The sequence below is a fragment of the Hydra vulgaris genome, chromosome 01 (genome assembly GCF_038396675.1).
Source record: "Hydra vulgaris chromosome 01, alternate assembly HydraT2T_AEP".
In the NCBI taxonomy this organism is placed as follows: domain Eukaryota; kingdom Metazoa; phylum Cnidaria; class Hydrozoa; order Anthoathecata; family Hydridae; genus Hydra; species Hydra vulgaris.
This window is the reverse complement of record NC_088920.1, coordinates 43568182-43594575: the sequence shown is the minus strand read 5'-3', so window position 1 is coordinate 43594575 and position 26394 is coordinate 43568182. Positions and strand designations below refer to the sequence as shown.

Below are 26394 nucleotides of genomic sequence, written 5' to 3'. Positions count from 1 at the left end.
AAGTAAAAGTAAAATTTTGGGTTTGATCGGAGTTTCTTTAACGAAAAATTAAACTGTTAGCATGTTTTATAATTGAAGCGTTTTTTGTGGAAAAAAAGCTAAATAGTTAAACATCGTCAAAAAAAAATTGTTATAATAAATGATGTAAATTTTGAGAAAATACAATAAAATTGTCCAAGTTTCAACTGATCATAGTGATAAAAGAAGTTTTTGATTGAACATATTTTTTCAGTAACTATTAATTTGGTAGTAAATATTTTAATTGAAGCTGGAACTGTTGTTTATATCATAAATTATTTGATTGAATTTAAGCATAAAATGATTTATTTTATGGATACGAAATTACCAAACCTTCAATTCATCCCTCCCTCTACAATAATTGTTTTTGTTTTAACAAATAATGTCAAATTGCTTTGCCAATTATTTAAAAAACTCTAAACTAGCGTAAACTATTGTCTTCTTAAAAAGTCTTTAATGACATGTAATTATATTTACGCAGTATTTTAAGCTACGCCAGTTAAATGTTACTTAATTAGTGTTGCATAACAAGAGATTTTTGATTTACTTTGAATTGCAATACATATTTTTTTCATCATTTTAAGGAATAAATTTTGTTTTTTTAAGTTTTGCATTAAATTTCTTTTGTGACTTAGATATAACAAGTTTGCTGCATTTTGAAATAAAAGTTGTCGCATTTTGTTTATAATTTATTAGCTTTATGGTGTTTAAAGTTATTTAATGTTATTTAAATTATTAGGTAAGAATTTATTAAAACGTATAAAATATGTTAACATTATTTTTAATTAATCCAAACAAATGAATCCCTAAAAATTATTTGCACAAACAAATAATTCAATGCATTGTTTAAAACTATTTGTAGTAAGTGAAAGTAAAAAAAATATATACCATTTTAGAAAAAATAAATTATTGAACTAAAAAATAAAAACCTAACTTATAATGATAAATGTTTAATATGACTGTTACTTTATGAAAATGTTTTATTTTAAGTTTTTAACTTTTTTTAAAAGGAAAACATGAAGTATAAATGTACGCTAGCATCACTTACAGTTAAATGGTTCATACTTGGTATGTTTTTATTTATTTTCGCCACTTGGTTTCAAAGTTTTTAATAAAAAATTGTTTATTATATCTAAAAGTTTTTTATATCTAATAAAAATAAATACTTAAAACAAACAAACAAAACAAACATTTACAAACGCTTTGTAAAATTGTTCTAACTCAGCGAGCGTAACGACATTCCTGTTTGACATTTATTAATAAACTCATGTGCGATCTCAACAAAATCAATTTTGTCCACTGCTTCCACGTGAGTATGAAGATCTAGCAATTTGTTTAGGCAGGAATCTGATGCTGTCAATTGAAGGTAGATTTTAACTTTTTTTAAAGCGGAGAAAGATCTTTCACTAAGAGAGCATTAGTAGCTGACATGACCAGAATTTACTTGGAATCTTTACAGATTTCATTGTGTTTTTCAAGAGTTTGGATCACTCTAAAAGAGCTTTACTCAGCTCTTTTAGAGTGATCCAAACTCTTAAAAAACAAGACGTAATCTGTGATAATGAATTTTATGATGTCGTAACCTAATGATGTTGCAATGTTTGGGAGAAGAGCAATTTGTTTTTTTAACTAAAGATTTGGTAATGTCTTGACTAATAAAGTGACAAACTGATTGCAGATGATTTTCCCAACTTTCCCTTTTTATTGAAGAACAACTTGAAGATCAATATATACTTTATAATCAGTTTGATCAAACCTCTGTTTAACAGATAATAAGATGGAAAACTTCGAAATACAAATGTTGATAATGTTCTTTTGGAGAACCATGGAGATAATATGTAACCATGGAGATGATAAGTTTTTTGTCAGTTAAGAGTTGTTTTTAAATAACTTTTTACTTTTTCTCGAGAGGGTCAGAGACACCAAGCTGGGTTTTCCATTTTATAACACGTTCTCAAAACAGTTCGTAAATTTCGCTGATTTGTGATTTTTCCAGAACATTAACAACTTGTCATGGTAAATTCTGTCATTTCGCAGCCGAAATACATTGACCTTGAAGTGCCTTACTTAGCTTGTCTGTTTGTTTCAGGAGGCATTTCCCTAAATAGCAATAAAATATAAAGTCAGATGTCGACACTATAAACTCACTGCCCGAATTCTTGCTTTCATTTTGATATCATTCAATTCTTGCAAAGACCATCTCCAAAGTTCCATTATCTTGCGATAGTTTTCTAGAAACGATTCAATAACATCGCTACGCACTGTCCACCTCGTTGGACAAAATTTGATAGACTTTGAACTGTTTTCCGTTTGTTCTTTAATTACATCAAGTTTGAAATTTCTTTTTGGTAATTTTTTGATAAGTTTGCAAATATATATACTACAAATCATTTGCTGTTAGAATATTGGAATATTCCAACAGCATATGATAAACTTGGAATATTTTTGATGACATCACCAATGTCAAGGTTTAAAGCGTGGTCGTAGCAATGCGTGTATAAACACCTTTTGTTAAATAAATTTATCTTAGTTGCTACTCCAAATTTAGGACCAGGCATATTAACAGCTCCGTCAAAGAATTGACCACGCATATCTTCTTATCTCCAGTTCATCTTCAAGAGAATATTTTTTCAACTATATTATAAATATTAGCATTTAGCTAATTCCTAGTACTTGAGCACTTTTTTAAGCATACAATATTATACATGATAATATAAAGTTATTTTCTTTATTCATATGTAAACAATTATTACGCATTATACATATTTCATTATACATATATATTTTTGGCGTAATACATTTATCACGCCAAACGGGAATTTATTTAACCGGTGTCGAAAAATGTGTTGGTTGTGGGACTTAATAATAGTACTGATATTTGGCATGCAGCTGTAACTTATTTTGACGGTGTTTTTGTTAAAAATCTCTTGTAGCTTGTGGTGTGCTGGAAAATGTAAGTCAATTAAATTCAAGAAAAGGTTTCCTAATTTGGTGACAACGCTCTTACTGAAAGGAGGATTAAACCATATGATGTTTCGTTTGCGTCTGTTTGTATTACGATTAGTTTTTTGTAAATTTAAATTAGGATGATATTGGGTATTGTTGCGATGTTCAGACTTTATAAGGGCTTCTTTGTAAATAAGAGCAGAGTTTTCGAAAATTATTTTGCTGGAAGAACTTGATGACAATTTTTGTTCAATAGGTTCAATAGGTAAGCAGCTGTTTTAAAATACTTGATGGGTGATTAGAGCTGGAATGGATATACTTTAACAAATTTTCATGTTTATGGTAAAGTTTGAAGTTGCAATTTCAAAGATTTAATGTAATATTAACATAATTCACTATTATTATGTTGCATTGAATAGAAATATTAAGGCTATTACTTTTGAATATTTGAGTTATACATATTTTAATTTTTTCCACTTGTGGACCGCTAGCGTTTTTGATCACGGCCAACCATCATCTCTATTCAGCCCAAAATCAAACTTAAAAAAAATACAAAATTGTAACGCAATTTTGTATCTTTTTATAACGGTTTTTATTTTAATGATTTTAAATATATGACTGAATGATTGCCGAATGACATGAAATTTATGGTCCCATTAAAAAGTCGTATTTTTTTTATTTAAATATTTAATGTATATATATATATATATATATATATATATATATATATATATATATATATATATATATATATATATATATATATATATATATATATATATATATATATATATATGTATGTATATATCAGATTTGTTAACAAGACCAAAAGTAGCAAGGCCAAGGCCACACGTTGCAAGGCCAAGCCCAAGACCATGGCAAAATGTTACAAGGCTAAGGATAAGGCCAAGAGTTTTAAGGTCAAGGCCAAGATTAGGACTTTCAAGGCCAAAGCCTACGCAAACATTTTCAAAGACTTCAATTTTTGCTTTACGTTAAGGCCAATTATTAACAAAACTGTAAGTAGCAAGTGCTGTGACAATAAAACCACATTTTGCAAAAATAGACCAAGGTTATGCGCGGAATTCAACGAAGTCAGTAAGAAAATATGTTTTTTTTTAAGGACAAGGCCAAAACAATTAAGACCAAGGCCAAAATTTTCAAGGTCAAGGCCAACAATTTAAATCCCAAGGCTTCAATTTTTGGAGGGAAAGGACTAACAACTCTGGTATATAATATATATATATATATATATATATATATATATATATATATATATATATATATATATATATATATATATATATATATATATATATATATATATATATATGTATATATATGCTCATAAATGTATGTGTGTGAGTGCGCGCGCGCGTGTGTGTGATAAATGTTTATCCAAGTGAAAACATGCTGTGTAAATTATGTAGAAGAAATTTAAACATACTTATGTTTAATGGTTAAACCTTTTCGTAAGTTTGAATATTGTAAAACTTTAACTATTAATTTTATTTTATTTGTTTTACAACTTGCAATCAATATAGTAAAAGTAAAACAGTTTATTTATTTTTTTCGCTTAAATATTTGTACTTTAATTTGTGTTGAGGTTGTGCGACATTAAGTTAAACATGTAATAACATCTAATATGGGTAAAAATAAAGCATCAGTCATCAAACAACCGGTAAACATAAGTCATCTAACGAAAACATTAGAACATTACTGACATTAAACAGTTAGTAATCTAATGAAACATGTTATAATCTAATAAACATTAGATTATAATCTAAATTAAATAACAAAGTAACGATTAAATTGCATTGCAATTTTTCTAGAATACTACTTAGACATGTAAATCAGAAGTGTTTTTGCTATAGTTAGCTTCTAATTTTATTTTAACCACATATAATTTCACAGCATCATCTTTTAGGTTGAATGAGAGATTGCGATTGTCCTCGTTTTTCCGTAGGAGAACACATTTGGGCATACTATGTAGTATAGAGCCTCAACGATGTACTGTGTCATTTATCTGTAACAAAAGGTCATTATTTTTTAATTTCTGAACAAAAAAAATGTAACCACCATTATCGTCAATGACACTCTCTTTGCATCAGTAAACAGTACAAACCATCTGTTTTAAATATCTGATTACGTGTGAGAGAAGTCTGTCACGAGAGATAGAATTCTCTTACCTGATGGTCAGCACAGCTTTTCATGTATTATTTTTTTAACATAGAGCTTAAAATTACTTTCGGTTCTGTTTCTGATATACTATAGGGTCATCACACAGAGTATCTAAGAATTAGAGAAGAAATTAATTTATTCTAAGATTTTAAATTAGGCGGTTGCCAAGACTTCATATTTGGAACATCATCTCCTTGGACTAGTTAATCTTTTCTTTGTTTGTTTTGACTGCATCTTCAAATGACTTTTTAAAAAGAGAGGGAAAAAGATGATTACAAAAAACATAAATTTTTGAAACACTTTCTTACCTTTTGTGAATATTTTGTAAAAAGAACTGTTAAGCAATCATTTTCGAAATAATTTTTCAAAATATAATGCAAACCGGCAAAACCGTTTTTTTTTTTATCGTATTGTTCTGCACTCAGTGCCACAATACGATAACAATACGATAAAAAAAACGTATAAAAAATGTTGAGTTTAAATCAAGTAAAAGAGCTAATAATAATAATAATAATAAGAAAGACCTTATGAACACTGAAAAATGGTTATTATGACAAAAAGCATCAGGTTGAGGGTGAGGGTGAGGTGATCATTTGTATTAGTTGTTCCTGGACAGTTTTAATGCTTTTTCATGAGAGATTGTTTAAGTTTATAAGTTTTTTTTATTTTAAAATTTGATTTTTCTCAGTTTTGCATTTTTTGAACACTTCTTAAACTAGAACATGAATAGCTCAGAAACTATTTACTATTATTATTCAAAACTTTCACATTTACACAAAACTTTTCAAAAAAGTTTAGTTTAGTATGGTCAGAGTTCAATATTTTATTTCATTTGTAGTTCAATATTTTACCTCATTTAGTCCCTGTTCAATAGAACAGGGACTAAATGAGGTTTTCTTTAAGTTTGTTCAGTTAAAACCAGCCAAATTTTATAAGAAGGGAATTGACATGCTAAAAATGATATGGCAGTAAGTAGTAATAAGTAACGAAGAATATATTTTAGATTAGTATTGATTTTTTTTTATATCACCAAAATTATATTATAAGACCTATTATAAAAAATAAATGTTTATAAAAAAATCGGTTATTTATGACTCAATCTAATTCGTCTAACGCGTAATAAAATAGCAATCCCTAAAGCGGTTATTAGATAGTTGATCGACTATAACAATAGACAAAACTAAATGTACATATATTGACTGAGGGTATTGGTTGTGGCATGGTCTACTCATAGTTATATCTTTAAAAAACGGCTAGTAAATAGTTACATGATCAGCTACTTTTTATAGTCGCATTTTACCGGGTAAAGCTACGATTTGCGGTTTCCAAAGTTCACAAATGTCAGTCGGAAAGTCGCGTGACAAAAATCAAAAGAATAAAGCATTATAAAGGGCAAACAATTCAAAGCAAACGTTTTTAGCTATTACAGTCAAAATTATTAATGCAAATATTTTTTTATTTTCATCATAGTGACATCTGTTTATGAGTATTTGGAAAACCTGGGCGCAACAATAACCATCTTTGAAATTGTATAAACCAACGGATAAATTTTTTTTTTGGCACTAATTTAGGATATATACTGGCTTTTATAAAGGTAGAACTAAAATTGGCGCACCTCGGTTTGTTAAGAACCAATTCATACGATAAAAATTCTAACGATTAATCGTGAACTAACGGATACAACAACTTTCAGTTTTTGTTTATAACTCTTCACAATCGTTATTTAATGGTCTTTTTGATGATTCAAAATAAGATTTAAAATTTTTTTTAAAACGGAGGCTCAGAGAGTTATGTTCTTCTAAATCATAAATATCTCTAAAGTTTTTAAAAACTTGTAAAGCTCTGAAAAAAGGTTGTACCTAAAAACCGACCAGGTCAAAAAACTTAAAAGCCGGCCCGGTTTAAAAATTTGTATTATTTTTACTTTAGTTGGGTTTAACAAATTTATACCACTATTATACTAAGTTTTATTTATTTATACAACTATTATACAAGTATTATTTATTTTCGCTGTTTGAAATTTTTTTTTACAAAAAAATAACAAAGTATTTAAACGACATAAAGCAGTACCATAGCCACTTATTTATTCAATGCATTATTGCATGAAACTTTGGTCTGATAAAGCTGACTCGGTATGCAGGTATTATGACACCATGCATTGTGACATGTGACATCATGCATTGTGACGTGTGACACCACACATTGTTACTGATTTAAGCAAGCATCACGAGCATATACGATATTTGAAGTTGCATATATGTTTAACACAAACCGGGATGTCATGTGTATCTTCTTATCAACGTTAACGCACATGCATTGTATGAGCCTTGCTCAAATGTATCGACGCTGTAATGCTACACCCATCGGATCTATAATACAGTGTTCACAATGTTAATAATAACTTCTGAAAACAATATAGCTATCATAGCTATTTCCATCGAGTTGTTTTTATCGAGTTGATTTTATCACATACTCCAAGTTTATTAGTTACAGATGACCATGACATCATGTATCTGACATGGCATCATGTAACATATTAAATTTTAAAGTATTATCCCTATTGATAGAATCTGCAATTCAAACTGTGTTATTGAGAGTGTCCAGTGGTTGCATTGTTGTCATCGTGACTTTTGGCGTCAGGAGCGGCATCGACACAGCAATCTCCATTTCGGAGATGCATTCATCGCAATAGTTAAATAGTGTGCTCTATTTAGTCTCTGTTGTGTTCTGCACAAATTCCCGTCTTTTAATGGTTTCAGTACTTCCTGGGTGATCCAATGATTTTGTGTATTTTATAAACAGAAAATCCAAAATCTTTAAACAATAAGAAGGTAAACCAACCTATTTCAATTGCAATAATAAAGACTTGTTGTAAAACAAAGTAAAGTTGGCTATGAGGTTGGGCCGGGTTGATATTATAACTTCAAAAAAAAGTTAAAAAGAGTTTATTGTAAATAAAAAAATCTTTTTAAATAACCAACCAAAAATATATAACCTCAAATAACTTAAATAAATACATAAAATATATTTTAATATAAAATTAAAAAAAAAAGAAGTTATTTTGTTTTTAACATAATAACTTTTCTTAACTTACCTGTAACTGAATAACGGGTGGCAAGTTGGAAATGGGACAAGTTTTAAAGAGATGTTATTTCCTCATTTTTCAAAAATTTTTAAAAAACTTAAAAAGTTCGATTAAAGCATCACATTCTTTATTTTTAAAAGTTTTATTAATTTCAACTAAGCCATCTCGTTGAATAAAATTAACAAGAACTTGAACCTATTGCGCAAGATGTACCTGCGTACATCTTGCGTCAATCAGATCATGTCGACTTCTTTGATGCTTTTCTCTATCTTTTTGCGCAGATGATTTAAATTTTTTGCCTGCCAGTGCTTTGCATAGACCTTGTCTTTCAGAATGCTCCAGAAACTTTTGATTGGGTGCAATTCTAGGACATTTGGGGGATTGTCTTTTTTTTAGAAAAAGTTCACCTTTTTGGCCTCCAGATAGGAAATGACGGATTTCGCATAATGCGCCGATGTTAGGTAAGGCTAAAATACAAAGGCATTATCTGGATGGTGCTCTGCAATAAACGGCATTTACCTCTTTTGAATACACTTGCTAAAAAAGAACTGTTTTTTACATTTAAAAGTGTACCAAAGCCGTCCGAAAAAAGTAAATATAAACAATGTCATTCAGATCAATCAGGTAACCCAGTTGAAGCCAGTGTCATGTGGACTTCCTTAGGGAATTGGACTTAGTCCCAAACTTTTTAATATTTACATTAGAGATCTTCTAACTTGTTCTAATTCTCATAAAACTCAGTTTGCTGACGATATTACCCACTCTGAAGAAGATATGGACTCGTATGCACTAACAACGAAATTGGGTAAAGCTACAGTTAAGTGTGAAAACTTGCTCAAAGTAGTGACTTTTTAATATAAACATAAGGAATATTTATTGGCTTCAGTACATACATCGACTATCTTATAGCCTGCTGCTGCAAAAGAGTGCTGCTACATCGACTATCTTATAGCCTGTAGCTGCAAGGGGGTGTTGCTACATCGACTATCTTATAGCTTGCTGCTACAAGGAAGTGCTGCTACATCGACTAAGGGTTTGGCATGGGGCAGCAATCTTTTTTCTTTTATTATTTCACTTAATATTCCTAATGTTTAAAAAGCCCCCTCTGACAAGAGCGTAACAAGAGAAAAAATTAAATTATTTTAGGCCGCATAACTGTAGCTTTACCCGTATTAAAGTCGGTCAGAGACTGGCCATCAGATATTGAATAATAGTTGATCAAACTGAGAGAGAAATACAAAATAACAAAAACTACAAAAATAAAAAAAATAATAATATAAAAAAAAATACAACAACAACGACTCGAGGAGCGGAAGAAAGATAGGTTATTTAAACTATTGTAAATAAAACTCTTAACTTAACGGCACTGTATCTAGCTCTTATCGAGTATAAAAAAGAAAATATGATAATAATAATGTTTATAATAGGTACAGTCATTCCGGGTAACATTAAATGTTTTGCGCTAGTTTTAACTCTAAACAAAAATTTTTACAAACCAGATAACAAATATTTTTGCATAAAGAGTGTTCTGATGATCTCCTTTTTTCTAGATTTTTATCGATTTTTCTAGTTTCTACTTATTTTTTTAGAAAACAAAGTTCAAGCGAGAATTCAAAGTTACACTTGCATTTAGGGTAACTTTGAATACTATTAAACTGAATCTCAATTTTAATCTTTTTATTCTAAAAAGATTAAAAACTTTTTAGAATAAAAAGATTAAAATTGACATTCAGATTTGCAAATTGCAAATTAAAAAAATAGATTAAGATCTAGAAAAAAGGGATCATCGGAACTCTCTCGGAACTTATGCAAAAATGTTTGTTATATTATTATGCAAAATGTAAATATTATTACGCAAAAATATTTGATTTCTTTGTATCGCTCTATATAATTTTTAAATATATCTAATTAAAATATTTCGACAATAAACATACAACTTATTCAATAAAATAATGCAAATCACTAAATAAACTTGTTGATCAAATTTTATGGTTATGAAAGAAAAAATTTTTAAGACATAATATAATTCTCTACTAATAAACATTTACTATAAAAAAAAAAATTACATTGTTTAAGATCTACAAAAAATCAGATATCTGGAATGTGAATAAAATTAATGTCCCCTCTCTGAAACCAACATGTCATCATTTATTATATACACACTCTCATCAATTGAGAAGACCTCATTTGGAATGTTTCTAAACAATTTATCAGCAATTTCAGTGGTTTACTTGGATAGGAAACAGAGTTTCCTCATACCTGATGAGATAAAATGAATTTTCAACAAGCAGTTGGTTTTTGGCTTTAGTAGATGTCATAAGTACTCTGTTCTGAGGCACAAGTTTTTTAACATCATCATTATCTCTTTCAACTTGAAAAATCAAAGTCAACTTGGTTTTGTTCATATGTCACAAGTCCATTATGTTGAGTCGCAATAAACTCTCTTATAGCATAACCATAATCTATACCATTTTTAACATGGTTGGCAATCTTTAAACTAATGTATCTTTTTTTCAGCTATCATCCAGATAGATTTTTAAAAAACTTTTCAAGTCATTAACATCATATACAATAAGTATTCCTTTGATACTTAAATAAAGCAACTGATTTTTAAAACAATACTCCTCTTCAATACTAAGGGCAATATGATGTCTCACTGGTTTCAGTGTTTATTGTTTTTTTTTTATAGAATGATGTTGTTTTGGGTGCTTCAAAAAATTTAGAGGCCTCAATAATCAACGTTTGTTCTAATTTAGTTTTCGCTAATGCCGCTTGAAGAGTAGAATCTAAGAAGTTGGATTTAATACAATATTTTCTTGTGTCAGGATGAATTCTCAAATATTTTCGTGATATTTTTGAATGCTAAAAATATAAAGACAATATTATAATAAAGATAATAGTTATTATTAATAAAAATTAGTTTATTAACAGCATATTGACCAAACTTATCCATATAGCCATAAATATTAAAAATTAAAATATCAAAGTATGTTAACAATAGTCACTTTGGTTAGGCTACTACAATAAAAAGATATCTATTATTTATTATGTATTATTGCAATGTTACCCAGACAGCAAGAAAAACATTTTTGGCTAAATTGAATATTCAAAGTTACCCTGATTTTGGCTATATTTTAGCTAAGTGGAATCATAAATCCATTTGTAGCAAAAAGTAACAAATTGATTTTATATGCTATATTTTATTAAGTTTTATGTCGGATAAGGCTCCTATATATGGGGATATGTTATTCTAACATATAATATGCTTTATTTTACTAAGATTTATGTCGAAAATGAATGTTAAAATCATGACTGCAACTCTTTAGAAGACATCCATATGATTAATTTTATATTTAGTTCTTATTTATCTTTCTTTGTTAATTCATTATTGAGATATTTTGCATTATTGATTTTTATTGTATTTAAAAAATTTTTATTGTAAATGAAACCAGTTTTTAATTTTTTTTTTCTCATAGAAATTTATAAAGCAACAATGTTCATTTAAGTTCATCTTTTAAAATTCAAAGTTTTAAAGTATTTTTAAATCAACTCTTAAAATAGCAGACATATCTAAATATATAAATTTATATATAGCACATAGAATGTATATATGGTACTTAATCAAACAATTATTCCTTCTGCCTTAGAAAAGTATGCATAGGCTAAATTAAACTTTTTATTTTCATTAAAACTTTCTTTATAAGTTGCTTTTGTTGTATGTTGTATATACTCTTCTGCATGTTTAAATCTATATAGGAATAGGTTTAAATGTTTAGAAAATTCTTATCTAACATTAAAGTTGGTATAATACTGCATAAAAAATTGACTTTTAACTTAAAGTGTTATATTCACTTTGTATAACAATTGTATCTAATATAAAAAATTAGTAAAATCTAGCATATAAAATTGATTTTTATTTTAGAATATTTTAGAATAATTATCCTCCATGTATAACAGTTGTATCCCATTTAAAACTTATAAAGTATAGCATATAAAATCTATTTTTGTCTTAGAAAATCATATCCCCCATTTAAAACAGTTGTATCTGGCATAAAACTTGACAGAATGTAATATGTAATAGCAATTTGTATCTTGTACTATAACTGTATAACAATTGTATATGACAAAAATTAATAAAATATAGAATATAAAAGTAATTTCTTACTTAGATCTTGTCCAACATACCTATTATACCTAGTATAAACATTGTTTATATTTACTTTTTTTTGAACAACTAAAGTGCACTTTCAAATGCTAAAACATTGAATCATGCCTGCGTTTTCTACTTCTTTTTATGGAGGATATGATTTTCTAGGCAGATAAGATATTCCATTACATACCTTATGAGTGTATTATCATAGATATGTAATGTTTTTCTTATATATCACCTTATTCTACATAGGTTAAAGAGGATACCTCATGATGAATATAGCTCAAGAGTAATAAAAGATTTCCAGAAATGTTTTTATTTTTAAGTTAATAATATTCTCTGTACACTTCATCTAACTTAGACTATAACCTAGACTAGTTTCAAACCACCATGTGATCCGGTAACATGATTTAATCATTTCATTTGACACAAAAAACTACTCAACCTGATTTGTAGTTGTTCCTGTGTAAGTAATCTAAATTGTTTGATTTAATATAGGAAAGGCCACTTATCTGAGTGTAAAATGGGTAGTATGCATTTTTAAATTAAGGCCACTAGTTTCTATGCTATTTGATCCACAACCTTTCTTAAGCATGTACTTTTAGTAGTTATCCCATATGCCACATAAACCCAATGTTTTCCAATACAAACTAAATGATTAGGGTGACCAGACAGCCCTGGTTTTTCGAGATTGTTCCAATTTTAAGTAAGCTGTCTCAGCATGCTTTAGGTAAGTAGCTCAGTCCTGGAAAAGGTTACTGGGACAGTCAATGGTCCTTGTTTCTTAACAAATTATGTTTTTGAAAAAAATTGAAGGATTTTTTAATTTTTAGTAACCAATACATTATTTACTGTGTTTCATATATATATATATATATATATATATACAATATATATATATATACAATATATATATATATATATATAGAATATATATATATATATATATATATATATATATACATATATATATATATATATATATATATATATATAATATATATATATATAAATATATATATATATATATAATATATATATATATATATATATATATATATATATATATATATATATATATATATATATATATATATATCATATAGCATAAAAATATTTCTCATGTTGATGTCATGTCATGTCATGAAATATATATTTCATATTTAACACAAGAAATATTTTTTTTTCCTAAGCTAAAACAGTCTTGTTCGCATTATTTTGGTTGTATACTGCACCAGGGCCCTATAATCATTTTTTAACTTCTGATTAAAAAAATTGTCATCAGTTTTACCTGGATATAAAGTTTGAAAACAAATTTATATTATACCCTTTTTAGTATCATTTTGGGATCCTCAGCAATCACTATCAGTAACTATTCAAGATAGCCTTTACCATATTTTTCCTATTTTTATCATTTCTAGTTTCGTGTCACAGTTTTGTCTTTTAAAAATATGGTCATCCTACAAATGAATTACTTTTAAATGTTAGCTTGCCAATTTTTTCCTTGGTATAGTGTCTAGACACTGTCAAGTCTCTAGACATTAATCTAAAAAGGAAGACATTAAGTAAATAAGCATTCTTAAATGTTCATGAGTAGTTTTTTGACTCAAGCCCTCCTAATTTTTCTCCAGATTATTGATAGACTTAAAATAATCCTAGCAGTTTTCAATAGGATTAACGTCTGATATATTATCAAGGCAGAGGGCCTATAAAATCCCATTTTCATTTGATATTCTAAATTGCACTATTTAAAAAAGTATCTAATTCAAGTATTTAATATTTCATAAAAAATTTTTTTGACTTTCATCTTTCTATATTTTTTGTCTTTGAACTAATCTTGTAGCAGCAAATTTAATTCTTTCAAGGTTGAATCTTGTAAGCATTATTAGTTAGAGCAAAGGTAAATGATCTATTCTCTATAGAGGAATGTGTAGTGTATAAGCTAATGTGCTAGTCCTAGTTCAGTGATAGATATTTTACTCAACAGGGTTACAAAAAAATTGTTTTTTAGGCTTTATTAGCATAATCAATTCTACAAATGTGACAACCTTTTCAAAAAAGTTCTCAGAAATCACTTCAATTAATATAACAACTACTCCAGTGAAGTTCTCAGATATTACTTCGAATGATGTGACAACTGCTCCAGGTATATTCTCAGAAACTCTTTCAAGTCATGTATCAACTGTTTCAACTAAGTTTTCAGAAATTACTTCAAACAAGTCAACATTATTGTCGAATAATTTTACAAGTAACTTTTTTAAATTTATATATAACTTCTAAGCATACATATTTTAACTATACCATTAGTTATCTCTACAAATGAAAGTACATAGCTATGAGGTAGCAAATAGTAGCATATAGTTATTAATAGTATTGTACCAGGTATATAATAAATAGGTAGCAGAAACATTACAGCTATTTAAAAACTTGTTGCACTATATATTTAGTTTTTGAAAATTGAAATAAATCAAATTTAAATAAACCTTGTACAACAATTTTCTATATGTTTCTTTTATTTTTAACATCTACTTTACATATAAATTGTGTGTAATATAAATTAATTTAATTTTTTTAAATTTAAAAATTTAATAAAAAAATTATGAAAATTTTTATTGAAATAAATATTGATTTGAGTTTACAAAAACTAGCATTACAGTATTTTGATGAGGTGTATTGAGAATGTACTGAGTGTTACGAGGTAACAAGTAGAGTAGAATTAGCACTAATTTATTGGTTTTATTACTAGGTGGTGTTAGGTACGAGTTTAAATACATTTACAAGTACGAGTTTAAATACATTGTTGATTTTGCTATTCTAGTGTTAAATTTGAAAGTTGAATGTGCTATATTAGTTTTGCATTAGCGTTTAAGCATACCCCAATGATACCCAATCTGTTTCAATTCTTCTCAAAAAAGGATCAGATATAGTAATAACAAAGTTGACAATTGTTTTCATGATTGAAAAAAATATACACATTTTTTAGCTTAAATATTTTATATTTATAAAATTTTTATAGAGTAAATTATATAAAGTAAGCGTAAATAACCATACCTTTTAATACTCCAGCCTTTGCATAATATTGATAAGCTAGAATCTGGTACACTTTTTTCTTTTGTTGTTATATCAATATCTTTGTATACTCTCAAAAAAAGATGGTTTGATCTAAAGAAATTACATTTAGAGCAACTTGTTTAAGTTTTTTTCACATGTTAAATTATTACAATCAACAATCATTACACTCATAGTTTTAAAATTAAAGTTTTTACAATTAACAGTTATGATTTTAGAATCAAATTAGGATCTTCTTCAATTTACAATGTGAGTTTGGTACTAGATCTTACAATTTTAATATTTGGTGAAATTACTTTATTTCTCAAAGCTTTTTTTTTTTTATGTTGTTTTAACTTATTCTTTTTCTTTTTCATCGCATTTCTTTTTTTATGTAGACTGAACTCTATATTCCCTCTGATTAATAAGGGAATCATCATCTGGCATTGATATTTTCAGTCATGTCTTTCAAGATGAGCTGTCTTAGGTTGCAATATCAATAAGACGTTAAACTTCTGGTCGATACTTGTGTTTCTCCGTAGTTTTATGAATAGTAGAGGATATATGTTTCTCTATGTACTTCTACACATTCTAAACCAACAATTTTCTTTATAAAAAAATTTGAGTTTCTAGCGAGTTGATCCTGGTTTAAAAATAGCATTCCAGCCTTGAGAGACCAGAAATAATTTATGTGTTTTATGTCTTCTTTAGAATATATAAAACACATAAATTATTTCTCTTTGAAAAACTCTTTATCATTTTCAAGTTGGCTCCTAAAAAATATAAAGTAACTTTCTGAAAAGAAGCCTTGTACTGTTCCTTCATACTCTGTTGTTTCTTGTAATGATAGTATTTCTGAACTAGTTATTATTTAGTAATCTAGTTGTCAGTCAAGTTTTAGAAGTTGTTCTCTGTCCTCTTACAAAAAAATTTTTTTTTAAACACTTTTTAAGTATCAGAAAGTTTATGTCATTATATTTATTAAATACTAAATTATTATTAAATTTTTTGTTAATTATTATTTATTACATTTTCTGTTAAGTCAAAATAAAAAAAGAACTCAAATGGATTCAATTCCAATACGAAGTTGTAAATTTTAATTTTATTTCATTTTAAATAAATATTTATAAATAAAATTAAAGGCAACAACAAAAAAACTCAATAACTGCTTTAAAAAACTTTGCTTTAAAATGCTTTATATTTTTATTTTGATGCTTAACAATTGTTTATAGCGCTTAAGAGTAGTTTGTAGCACACTTGATTTATTTCTGTTTGTGTTTTACTTTTTTATTGTGTTGTATTTTTTAGCTTCACCTAATGCAACTGTTATTATTACAACCATAACAGCTGTTGATGAGAGTACTCTAGCTGTAGTTTTGTATGTGATTAATGATACATCTCAAGGAATCAGTACCTACGCTGTTGAATGTATAGATACATTATTATTATTAGAAAGAGATACCCCACCACTAAATGTATCTAGATTAGTGTTTATTTTTAAAGATTTATTATCAAATAAAGTATATTTTTTCAGGGCACGAGCCCAGAATATAGTTGGACCAGGTCCTTGGTCAACTAAAACATTTGGAAAAACAAAAAAAGCAGGTCTAAATTTTTTTTCTTAATTTTTAACTTGTTTTTTTTTATTATTATTGATGATTATTCATTAGTTTTTTTAAAGTTTTTTTAAAGACTTAAAAGTCAATTTTTTATGTTCAGATTTTTATAGTCTACTATTTAAACTTACTATACTGTTTATTTGTTATCGAAATTTTTAGAAAATTATTATATAATTAATGCTTTGTTTAATACAAAAATACTGTTTATGGATACAAATTTTTAAGGCTATTAAAAATTCAATATTGAGATTTTTTAATTAAGTTTATTATGTTATTTTAAAATAAATAATAATTAATATTCCCATGCTGATAATTATCCTTTATCAAACTTTTTCATTCAAATAACTTAAACATAGTTAAATTAATTTTATCCATCAGAAACCCAATGGTAGTTATTGCAATAGTTTAGATCATTTTCACAATAATTTAAATCTTCCTATATTTATGAATGGTAATGATGATGAGTCATCTACCCTTCGTTTTCTAGGATTAACTCTTACTTGGAAGCCATATCAAATCTGTTACAAAATTAGCATCCGCTAAGGTTGCATCTCTTGATCGAGTTTAACACTTTCTTACTCCAGATTCTATTCTCTATCTCTATAAATCTCAAATCCGGTCTTGTATGGAATACTGTTGCCATATCTGGGGTGGATCCTCTAATGATGCCCTTTCTCTTTTAGACAAGGTGCAAAAACGCATTGTAAACATAGTTGGACCTGCTGTTGCAGCCAACCTTTAACCATTATCACATCGTTGTAATGTTGCTTCTCTTTTTTTTAAATATTATATTGGGCACTGCTTTAAAGAGCTAGCATCTCTTGTGCCATCTACTAAAATTCATTCTCTTGTTACTCGTAATTCAAAAATGCGGTAGTGGTGTAGTGGTAAGAGCGCTCGCTTTGTAAGCGAGAGGTTCGGAGTTCGATTCCCACCCCGTCCCTGGAAGTATAAAAAAAAAATTAAAAAAACACAAAAAAATAAGTAGCCTCCTCGACTGTAGTGGCCCCCATCGGGCCTTGGGGCGGTGAATAATCTGAAAAAAAAAAAAAGTCTCATTCTTTTTCTGTGACTGTTCCTAAATGCTCCAAAAACTTTTATTTCTCTAGTTTTTTTCTCGAACATCAGTTCTTTGGAATTTGCTTCCTTCATCTTGCTTTCCTGATTCATACAATTTGCAATCTTTTAAGTTGTCTGTCAATTGTTATCTTGCTCTACTATCTTCATCATTTCTCTTCCAGTAACTTCCAACTCTAATAGTGGTTGTTTGCAGCCTTTTTGGAAACGAAGATGTTAAAAAAAAAATTGATTAAATAAAGCTAAGCCAAAAATGTTTTGCCAATTCACTCTAAAATCAAACTTAATCACTGATTAAGTTTGATTTTAGAGTAAATTGTCAAAATGATTAAAGTTAATACCTAAAACAAACACTTATAAATTTCATACAGTTGCTAAATAAAAATTTACATGAATGTGATGAAGAAAGATCATTATATTTTATTTGCTTTAGTATGATTTTTTTTTAATGAGTTTTTTTAATGATAAAATTGTGTTTAATGATAAAAAATAATAAATTTTAGCACATTGAGAAAAACAGTGATCTAACCACTAAAATTAAAAACAGGTTAATCCTATGTATTGCAAACATGTATAACATTTTTTTTACAAACATGTATAGTATTTTTTAATCTTTTTTTTGTATTGCAACTTTATGCGCAAGTGTTATTTTAAAGTCTCAAATAAAAATATGCTAATTACCAATCAAGATCTCAAAACTCAATTGATCAACTTTAACCTTTGACCTTTAGTCATCAAACTATTCTTCTTGTTCCCGCCAGAAATATTTTTATATTTTTCAACTAGTTTATCTAATCTGACATGAAACTTTGAAATATATACATTTTTATTGACTGCTAGGCCCAATGGAGCAATGTAATGTTGTGAGATTCTTTTTGTCGAGAATGAAATCCAAACAAGTAATTTTGACAAATTTGTCTTTTCTTTCCAACCTTACATCATTTGATGCAATGTTTATGTCAGCATTTCCAGAAAAATTGTTGTTACTCAAATAAAAGTACAATTCATTATCAACAATAACTACTTTTTTTGGAAAAATCATAACCAATTTATGGTATCTCAAAGGAGCCGCTGCTTTTTGTGCCAGTGCTACCTGAATTCAAAAATGCGTTTTCAATATCTAAGCAAATCTTCACCTTTTTTTCATTATTAATTATAACTAAATTTAAAAAAATTTTCTTATACATACAAAGAATTAAATTAGCAAGAAAATAGGAATGTATTAAAGTATTCATAGAATGTATTAAATTATTCATTTATATTTTTATTGTTATAAATATTTTGTCCAGATTATTAGTTATCACGCTTGACTCCAAGAAATTTACCAACCGAATCAATTAATTTATTAAGGCTCAAATTTTTCTCCAAAATTTAATCATATTGTTTTGCATTCAAATCAGTCATATTGTTTTGCATCAGAGTTCTCAATTAAAAGCTTTTTACTTAAACAGACGCTTGAGTTTCAAGATAGTGACTTTGTTCTGTATCATTTTATTTTGAAACAAAAATGAAACATTCCTCACTACATAATACATAGTGCTATGATGATCTTCATAAATTTTCTTCTGATTGAAAATGAAGAGATATTTTATTGCTATTCTTCAATTTTGTTAATTTCTTTACCTTAATCTTTGTTAATTTTGTTAATTTCTTTACCTTAATCTTTGTTAATTTTGTTCATTTCTTTACCTTAATCTTTGTTAATTTTGTTAATTTCTTTACCTTAATCTTTGTTAATTTTGTTAATTTCTTTACCTTAATCTTTGTTAATTTTGTTAATTTCTTTACCTTAATCTTTGTTAATTTATATGCTGCTGTAGTTTTAAAGTTTAATGAAAATGGTTTGTGAACCATTTTAATCAAATTTTGCAACATTATTCCTAAACTGTTAGATAAAAATGCCACTTAAGGTTTAATATAAAAATGAAACTGGAAATTTTTTTATTATTTTTGCAAGGTCTTTGAAAAACTGCATTTGTAAAGGAACAAATCTGTCACGATAATGAAGCACAAAAAAGCTAAATAAAACTAATACATTTTGAAAACTGTAAAATAAAATTACCCATAAAGATTTTGATTCTGTTGAGTTAACAGAATTTTAAAGAGTCTATAAATAGTTAATTTTACTCTGTTAGTTTTGTTGTTTTTGGTAATAAGTTACTTTGTTAATTTAATGGAAATATACAATTCATTACAATTGATTAATTTAATCAATATTAGAATATTAATTCAAAACTAACATCAAACTAATCTACAGATCAAATCAAACTAATTAAAATTAACTTAAATCAAATTGATTTAAAAAGTAAAAGTTTATAGAAATATATATTTTTTTCAAAATTAAATGTTACAATCTCACTTAAGCAATCTAACTTCTTGTAAGGTTCTAAAAACAGTAAAATGCTCACTGTGTTTGCTTTTAAATATTTTTCAAAAATGCAAATATTTGTTGTGAAATTCATATACTTAGGTATAATAAAGTTTTTTATCAAAAAAAAATGTCTTGAATTTTTTATATTATGAATAAATTATGAATAATTTAATTAAAATCTTGTCAAAATAACGAAGAAATAATCATAACTGTTTTGTGAATTTGCTTTTATTGTTTTACCGTATCTTTTTTAAAAAAATTAAGTAATCAGTAGATTTGTTTAAACTAGTCTAATATTTTACTTTTTGTTTATTTTTGCCACTATAATTATACTATTATTAATAAATCGATATTTTATTAATTGTTGAGCAAAGTTGCAGAAAAAAGTTTTTGACTTAAAATAATATAATTGTTTATCTATTTGAGATAGAAAATGTTGTTAATTCAGAAGAATTATTTAGTTTATCAAAGAAAATATTTTATCTTTATTGTAAGGTTATACAACAAAAAATTAAAAACTAAGAAGCCTCACTAACTTACACAAAACAGTTTGTAAACTAAATTAATTTATGTAACTTGGCTACACAAACTGTGTAAATCTATTGTATTTAAAATATTTAAGTTAAATAGTTTTTGAAAATAAGTGTGCTATCTAGAGCACTACTGATGTAGAAATACAATTATTAAATCTCAGAAATCAAAATATTGCTTTTATATTTTTAGATGTAGATTTTTATGGACCTGTACAAAAATATAGCTTCAAACCTGTTCAATATAAAGAATCAACTGATTTAACAATATATTGGGAAGCACCTTTAAATGCTAAAAAGAGTAAAGTGTTTTATCGTGTTCTCCTTTGCAGCTTAAACATTCCTTGTGAAAACTTTTCTTCTAAAACAAAGAAAACTAGTATTAGCTTTAGTGGATTGATACCTAATTTCTTGTACCAGTGCACAATATTTGCGTATAACCAAAATGATGAAACAAACATTTCTCTATCTTCCTCCTTTGCATACAAAACATTTAATAAAGGTATTTTTGAAAAAAAAATTGTATTTTTGACAAAGATTTAAATATTTTCAAAATTTGAAGGATTTGTTTATCATTTTATGGTAAATTCTATTTTTAGACACCTGTCCTGTTCAGTATTTTACTTGTAGATATTCTCCTGGGTGTATTTTGCTAAATCTTTGTTGTAACAACATTATTGATTGTGTGGACGGAAGTGACGAGCAAGTTGAAGCTGACTGCCGTGAGTAAATCACTTTTTTTTTTAATTTTAGTATTATTATGTTAAAAAATTTTAAAATTATCATTTTTGATTCGATTTGAATGGGAGCATTAATCTAATAATGAAATAATTTAAAGAGTATTTTTTACAAATTAGGTCTGGTGTGGCATTTCAGCGATTTCAGTGGTAGTGTCTTTTATCTTTTAAAGAACTTGTTGTTTAGTCGTAAATTTTGTGATTACTGGAAAGGAAGTGAATAAGTTTTAGTCTCCTCTCCAACAATTTTGCACATTCGTTTATTAATATTTACCCTTTCATGTTATTCACTACATACACTTTTATGTTATCTACTGCATACCCTTTCATGTTATCCGCTATGCAATGTTTCCAAATTTTTCTTTATGCTCTATATGTAAAAACAATGTGCCAACTCCTAGTAAATCTTATTAGCATCAACTTTTCGTAAACACTTTCTAAGATCACAGCATTATCTACTTTATTTTAAAACTAATGACATGAATTTACCTGGTTATCATCTTGTTCATTTGTTCCAGTCACTTCATATTATTAAGTATGTAGTTGAATTTTAGTTGATGTAAAATATCATATAATGGACATATATTCTGTACAGTGTTCCTTTAACTTTTAGGCAAGCATCTCTTTGTGTTATAAGTAGAGATAATTCTCTGATCTTGATCCCCTGTATATAATACTTTTAAAAGTAATGGTGCTTCTGCTCCACCTCCTGTTCTAATCATATCTCCTTATAAACACATTATATTAAAAGGATCATCTCAATCTTCTCTTTCATTAACAATTTCATTGACAATTTATTAGATTTATTTTGTAGAATATTTTGTAATATATATTTCTAGTAATTGCGCATGGTTTTACTAATTTCATGATTTAAAATAATGCAAATTGAGATTTTCAGATTTCAAGATTGATAAAAGTAAGTCAGATAATTTGTTGTAATAAAGATTTTCTGACATATTTTGAGAAATTTGTAAACAATAAATTGTTATTAATTGTTCTCAAAAATTAATCTTAAGTCATAATCTTTTTTCATCTTTTTTTTTTTATCCATTCAACATAAAACCGTATTTAACAAGGAATTCCTTTTTTTTATAGCAAGAATCATAAACATACAATAAGTATACAAGATATTGTCAGCCCTTGTTTAATAAAAATAAAAATTTCATAATTAATTATTTAATAATTTTTTTTACAGTTTTCTTGATTGTGATTATTAAATATTCCTATTATTTATAAATTAAAACATTTTTTAACATTTTTTTAAAAGTTTTTTAATTTATAAATGTACTTTTAAAGTAGTTAAATACTGTTAAAATCAAAAAGTTATCATAACCTCTGCTAGTAACCTATGCCATATAACAAAAAGTTATCATAACCTCTGCTAGTAACCATTGCCATATAACAAAAAGTTATCATTACCTCTGCTAGTAACCTATACCATATAACAAAAAGTTTTCATAACCTCTGCTAGTAACCTATACCATATTGACTATATAATTAAGATCATATGAAAATGCAAGATTTAGCCTGAACCCTGGTTGATTACCAATAATGAGTAAAGTAATTTTGATAATTACTTTATGTAATTTAAACTATTTTGAGTGTATTTTAAACCCTCTAAACATATTTCAATCCACAGTAATATTCAGTATTGTTAAAAGTTTTGATTGATTTTTCTTATGACGATTTTTGTAGTTTTACTTTTTAATTTTTCAGGTCTTCCCCCTGATGTAAAGGGCTTAAAAATAAATGAGAAAAGTGAAAACTCTATCACAATTCAATTTGATGCAATTGATCAACCACAAGAGAGAGTTTTGTCATACGAAATTGAGAACATAAACTACAATGTGAAAACTTTGTTCCAGGAATTGAGAGCTTACTATCCGCCTATCCATGTTTTGTTCGATAATTTAAATTCTGGAACATTTTATAGTTTCAGAGTGCGTTCAAGGAATCTTTCAGGGTATAGTAAGTGGTCTATCTTGTTAAATGTGACTACCACAGGAGGTATATATATTTTATATCAATGTGTATTATTATTGAAAGTGATATGTTTGCAAAATTATTTAATTTATATGTCAATTGAAATCTTGTTGCAGTTTTTTTAGCTATCAGTTGATTATATTGTTATTGTATTTAATTTTTTGCACTAAGCTGCATAACTCTGCACATAATGGTTTAATAAAGTCACTACTTAATCTGAATCCATAAGTTAATCTAATTTATTAATTAATAAATATAGTCACAAAAACAAAAAATTTAAAACAAAAAAAGTTATTTGCTATCAGAGCATTTTTGTACACATAACAATTTTGCATAGATTATGAGAAAATGTACTTTTTATGAGTTTTTACATGTTCTAGCTTATAATGCTAAAAATTAAATTTAATGCCCCCTGCCTGGCTGAATAGAAAATTAAACAAAAAGAGCATTTGTTGTGACAGAATTCTCAAACCTAATCACAAAAATCGAAAAATGAAAAAAAATTAGTAACATTAAATAAATGGATCTTGAAAAAATCACACGAAAATAACATTTATTGTCTTTGTAAATATTGAGATCCAATAATAAACCATGGATTTTAAATGTCACTAAGAAAATTCTGGTTTGGTAAAAATTTTAATAAGTTCCTACAGAAGTAAAATTACTTAAGATAAATTAATGAAGTATCAATGGATTAATAACGGTTTTTAATTTTGATTTGGTATTTTACTTAATAGTATAAAAATTTAAGTCATTACATGTTAGTTTCAGTAAGAACTTGGTTGAATGAAGGATTATAAATGAATTTCTAAATGATATACCAAATAGTAATCTCATTCTAAGAGATAAATGGGAGTTATAAAAAATGGTTTTTAATTGCCCCAACAATGAACCCAGATCTACTAACAGAGACATCATTATGCTGTAATGCTCTAATATTTTGTTGGTGAAATCTCTGCAAAATTTACTACCAGTTAGATTCAAACCAAAAAAAAATTAGTTGAGAATTAAAAACTTGGAAATTTAAGAATGCGCCTACAACACTGAAAATGCTAGTGCTGAAAATCAAGGAATGTACTTATGACGCTGAAAATGTTAGAATGCTGTTAAAGAATGCTTTAAAATTTTTAAACATTGTTCAAGGATAACTGAGACTAATTTCAAATATAAGCTACCATTTTACAAAAGAATTTCAAATATATATAACCCATTATACACAAGTTTTAGACGTCAAGAAGACATCTAAAGCTTTTCTTTTGTTTAAAGGTTACTTAAACTATGATTCTAACAACAATTATCTTGACATTCTAAATGATATAAAATATTAGTTTTTAATTATTAAAAATGGTATTTTTTGTTACTGGTAGTTTTATTGAATTTATAATGAATAATGATTTTTGTATTTTGGAAAGTAACAATTAAAAGAAACTAGTTTTTATATTTAATTGTTGTTAAAGTGAACTATTTTTATTGGTTTGCTTTTATTGTAACATTTGTTTTATTGATGGTAGTTTTTTTCAAAGTGATTGTCGAGGGTGTTAAAGTATTTTAATACTAAAAAAGGTTAAACGCTTCATGGTGATTTTTTTTATTTAGTTGCAGCAACAATCGCTGACGTATCTTTGCCATCACAATACAGCACACACACATTATTCGACCCAACACATGTTACAACAACAAATAAAGGTTATGCTAGCTTTACCAGTGATTACGTTGGAAGTTTTCATCATAAAAAGTCTGGATGGTTTTCAGGTCAAAGTATTGGTGTTATTGTTGGGATTATTTTAGTAGCTGGTCTTATTGGAGCAGGACTAATATGGTTTTATAAAAAAACAACTTTTCCCAAAAAAAGAGTTTTAAATAACGATGATAATAATCTTTGTTTGTATTAATCTTTACTTTCTTTTTTTAAATGAAATTTCTCTGTATTAAAATGGAATATTTTTTTCTTAGCTTGAATATATACTTATATAGAATAAAAACTTTATAAGAATTCAATAACTTATAGAAAATTAGATTGATGAGAACAATATTTTTGATGTAGGCGTAAGCAGCATTACTTTTCATGCTTCAGATTTGACACTTTCAGGCATTAATACAAACATTGCACTAACTCTAAGTTTAAGTATGTTTATGCTTATGTCAAGTGAAAACATTTTTGAAAAAAATCGCGGTGATTGTAGCCTGGGAACAAAAATACCCGAAAATTTCTCTTCCTCTATCATTAACATGGAAGCAATAAGTTTAAAAAAATCTAAACATTTTTTTTACTTAATTATACTAAATTTAATTTCATCGATAGGTCTTAAATTTCGTCTTATAACCTTTTAACTTTCAAAAGTTATGACCACGTTAAATTTACACAACCCTCATTTTGGGGACGGTGGAAACTTCATAATTGACGTAAGCATAAACTTAAGTTTGGAGTTTGAACATAGTCTTATTGTGGCATATTCTTAACATCAAAAAATTCCGCATTTTGTGTGTATGTAGTGGACACTAAATAACTAAATATATTTAATAACGTAATTTAAAGTTTCACAAAATAGCGATTATCAGATGTCATAACAATTGGTTGTAACACTTAGTTTTCATTAAACAATTGCTCCGCCTATTATATAATAGTTTCAAAAAATATACTGATACAAA

General features: G+C 27.0%; 1 protein-coding gene across 3 annotated transcripts; it reads left to right on the top strand.

Moving 5' to 3' along the window:
* The first annotated feature begins 547 nt into the window (after positions 1-547).
* Positions 548-25693, top strand: LOC136075359 (uncharacterized). 3 transcript variants are annotated; one of them, XM_065788268.1, is made up of 8 exons: positions 548-757; positions 1029-1086; positions 14392-14628; positions 16737-17033; positions 21219-21527; positions 21625-21747; positions 23479-23769; positions 25342-25693. In XM_065788268.1, the coding sequence occupies exons 2-8, from the start codon at positions 1035-1037 to the stop codon at positions 25635-25637; spliced, it is 1605 nt and encodes a 534-aa protein (XP_065644340.1). In that variant the 5' UTR covers positions 548-757; positions 1029-1034; the 3' UTR covers positions 25638-25693. The 3 variants fall into 3 exon arrangements, with proteins under 3 accessions (XP_065644340.1, XP_065644341.1, XP_065644342.1); XM_065788269.1 differs by having other exon boundaries at positions 577-757; positions 14392-14526; positions 25342-25692; XM_065788270.1 differs by lacking the exon at positions 14392-14628 and having other exon boundaries at positions 620-757; positions 25342-25691.
* The last annotated feature ends 701 nt before the right edge of the window (positions 25694-26394 follow it).

What these genes read in the sequence shown, in the direction of transcription:
- LOC136075359 (XM_065788268.1), top strand. Translation starts at nt 1,035, where the DNA reads ATGAAGTATAAATGTACGCTAGCATCACTTACAGTTAAATGGTTCATA. An exon ending in AGTTAAATGGTTCATACTTG is followed by an intron (nt 1,087 to 14,391) that starts GTATGTTTTTAT and finishes ATTGTTTTTTAG; the next exon opens with GCTTTATTAGCATAATCAAT. An exon ending in AAATGTGACTACCACAGGAG is followed by an intron (nt 23,770 to 25,341) that starts GTATATATATTT and finishes TTTTTTATTTAG; the next exon opens with TTGCAGCAACAATCGCTGAC.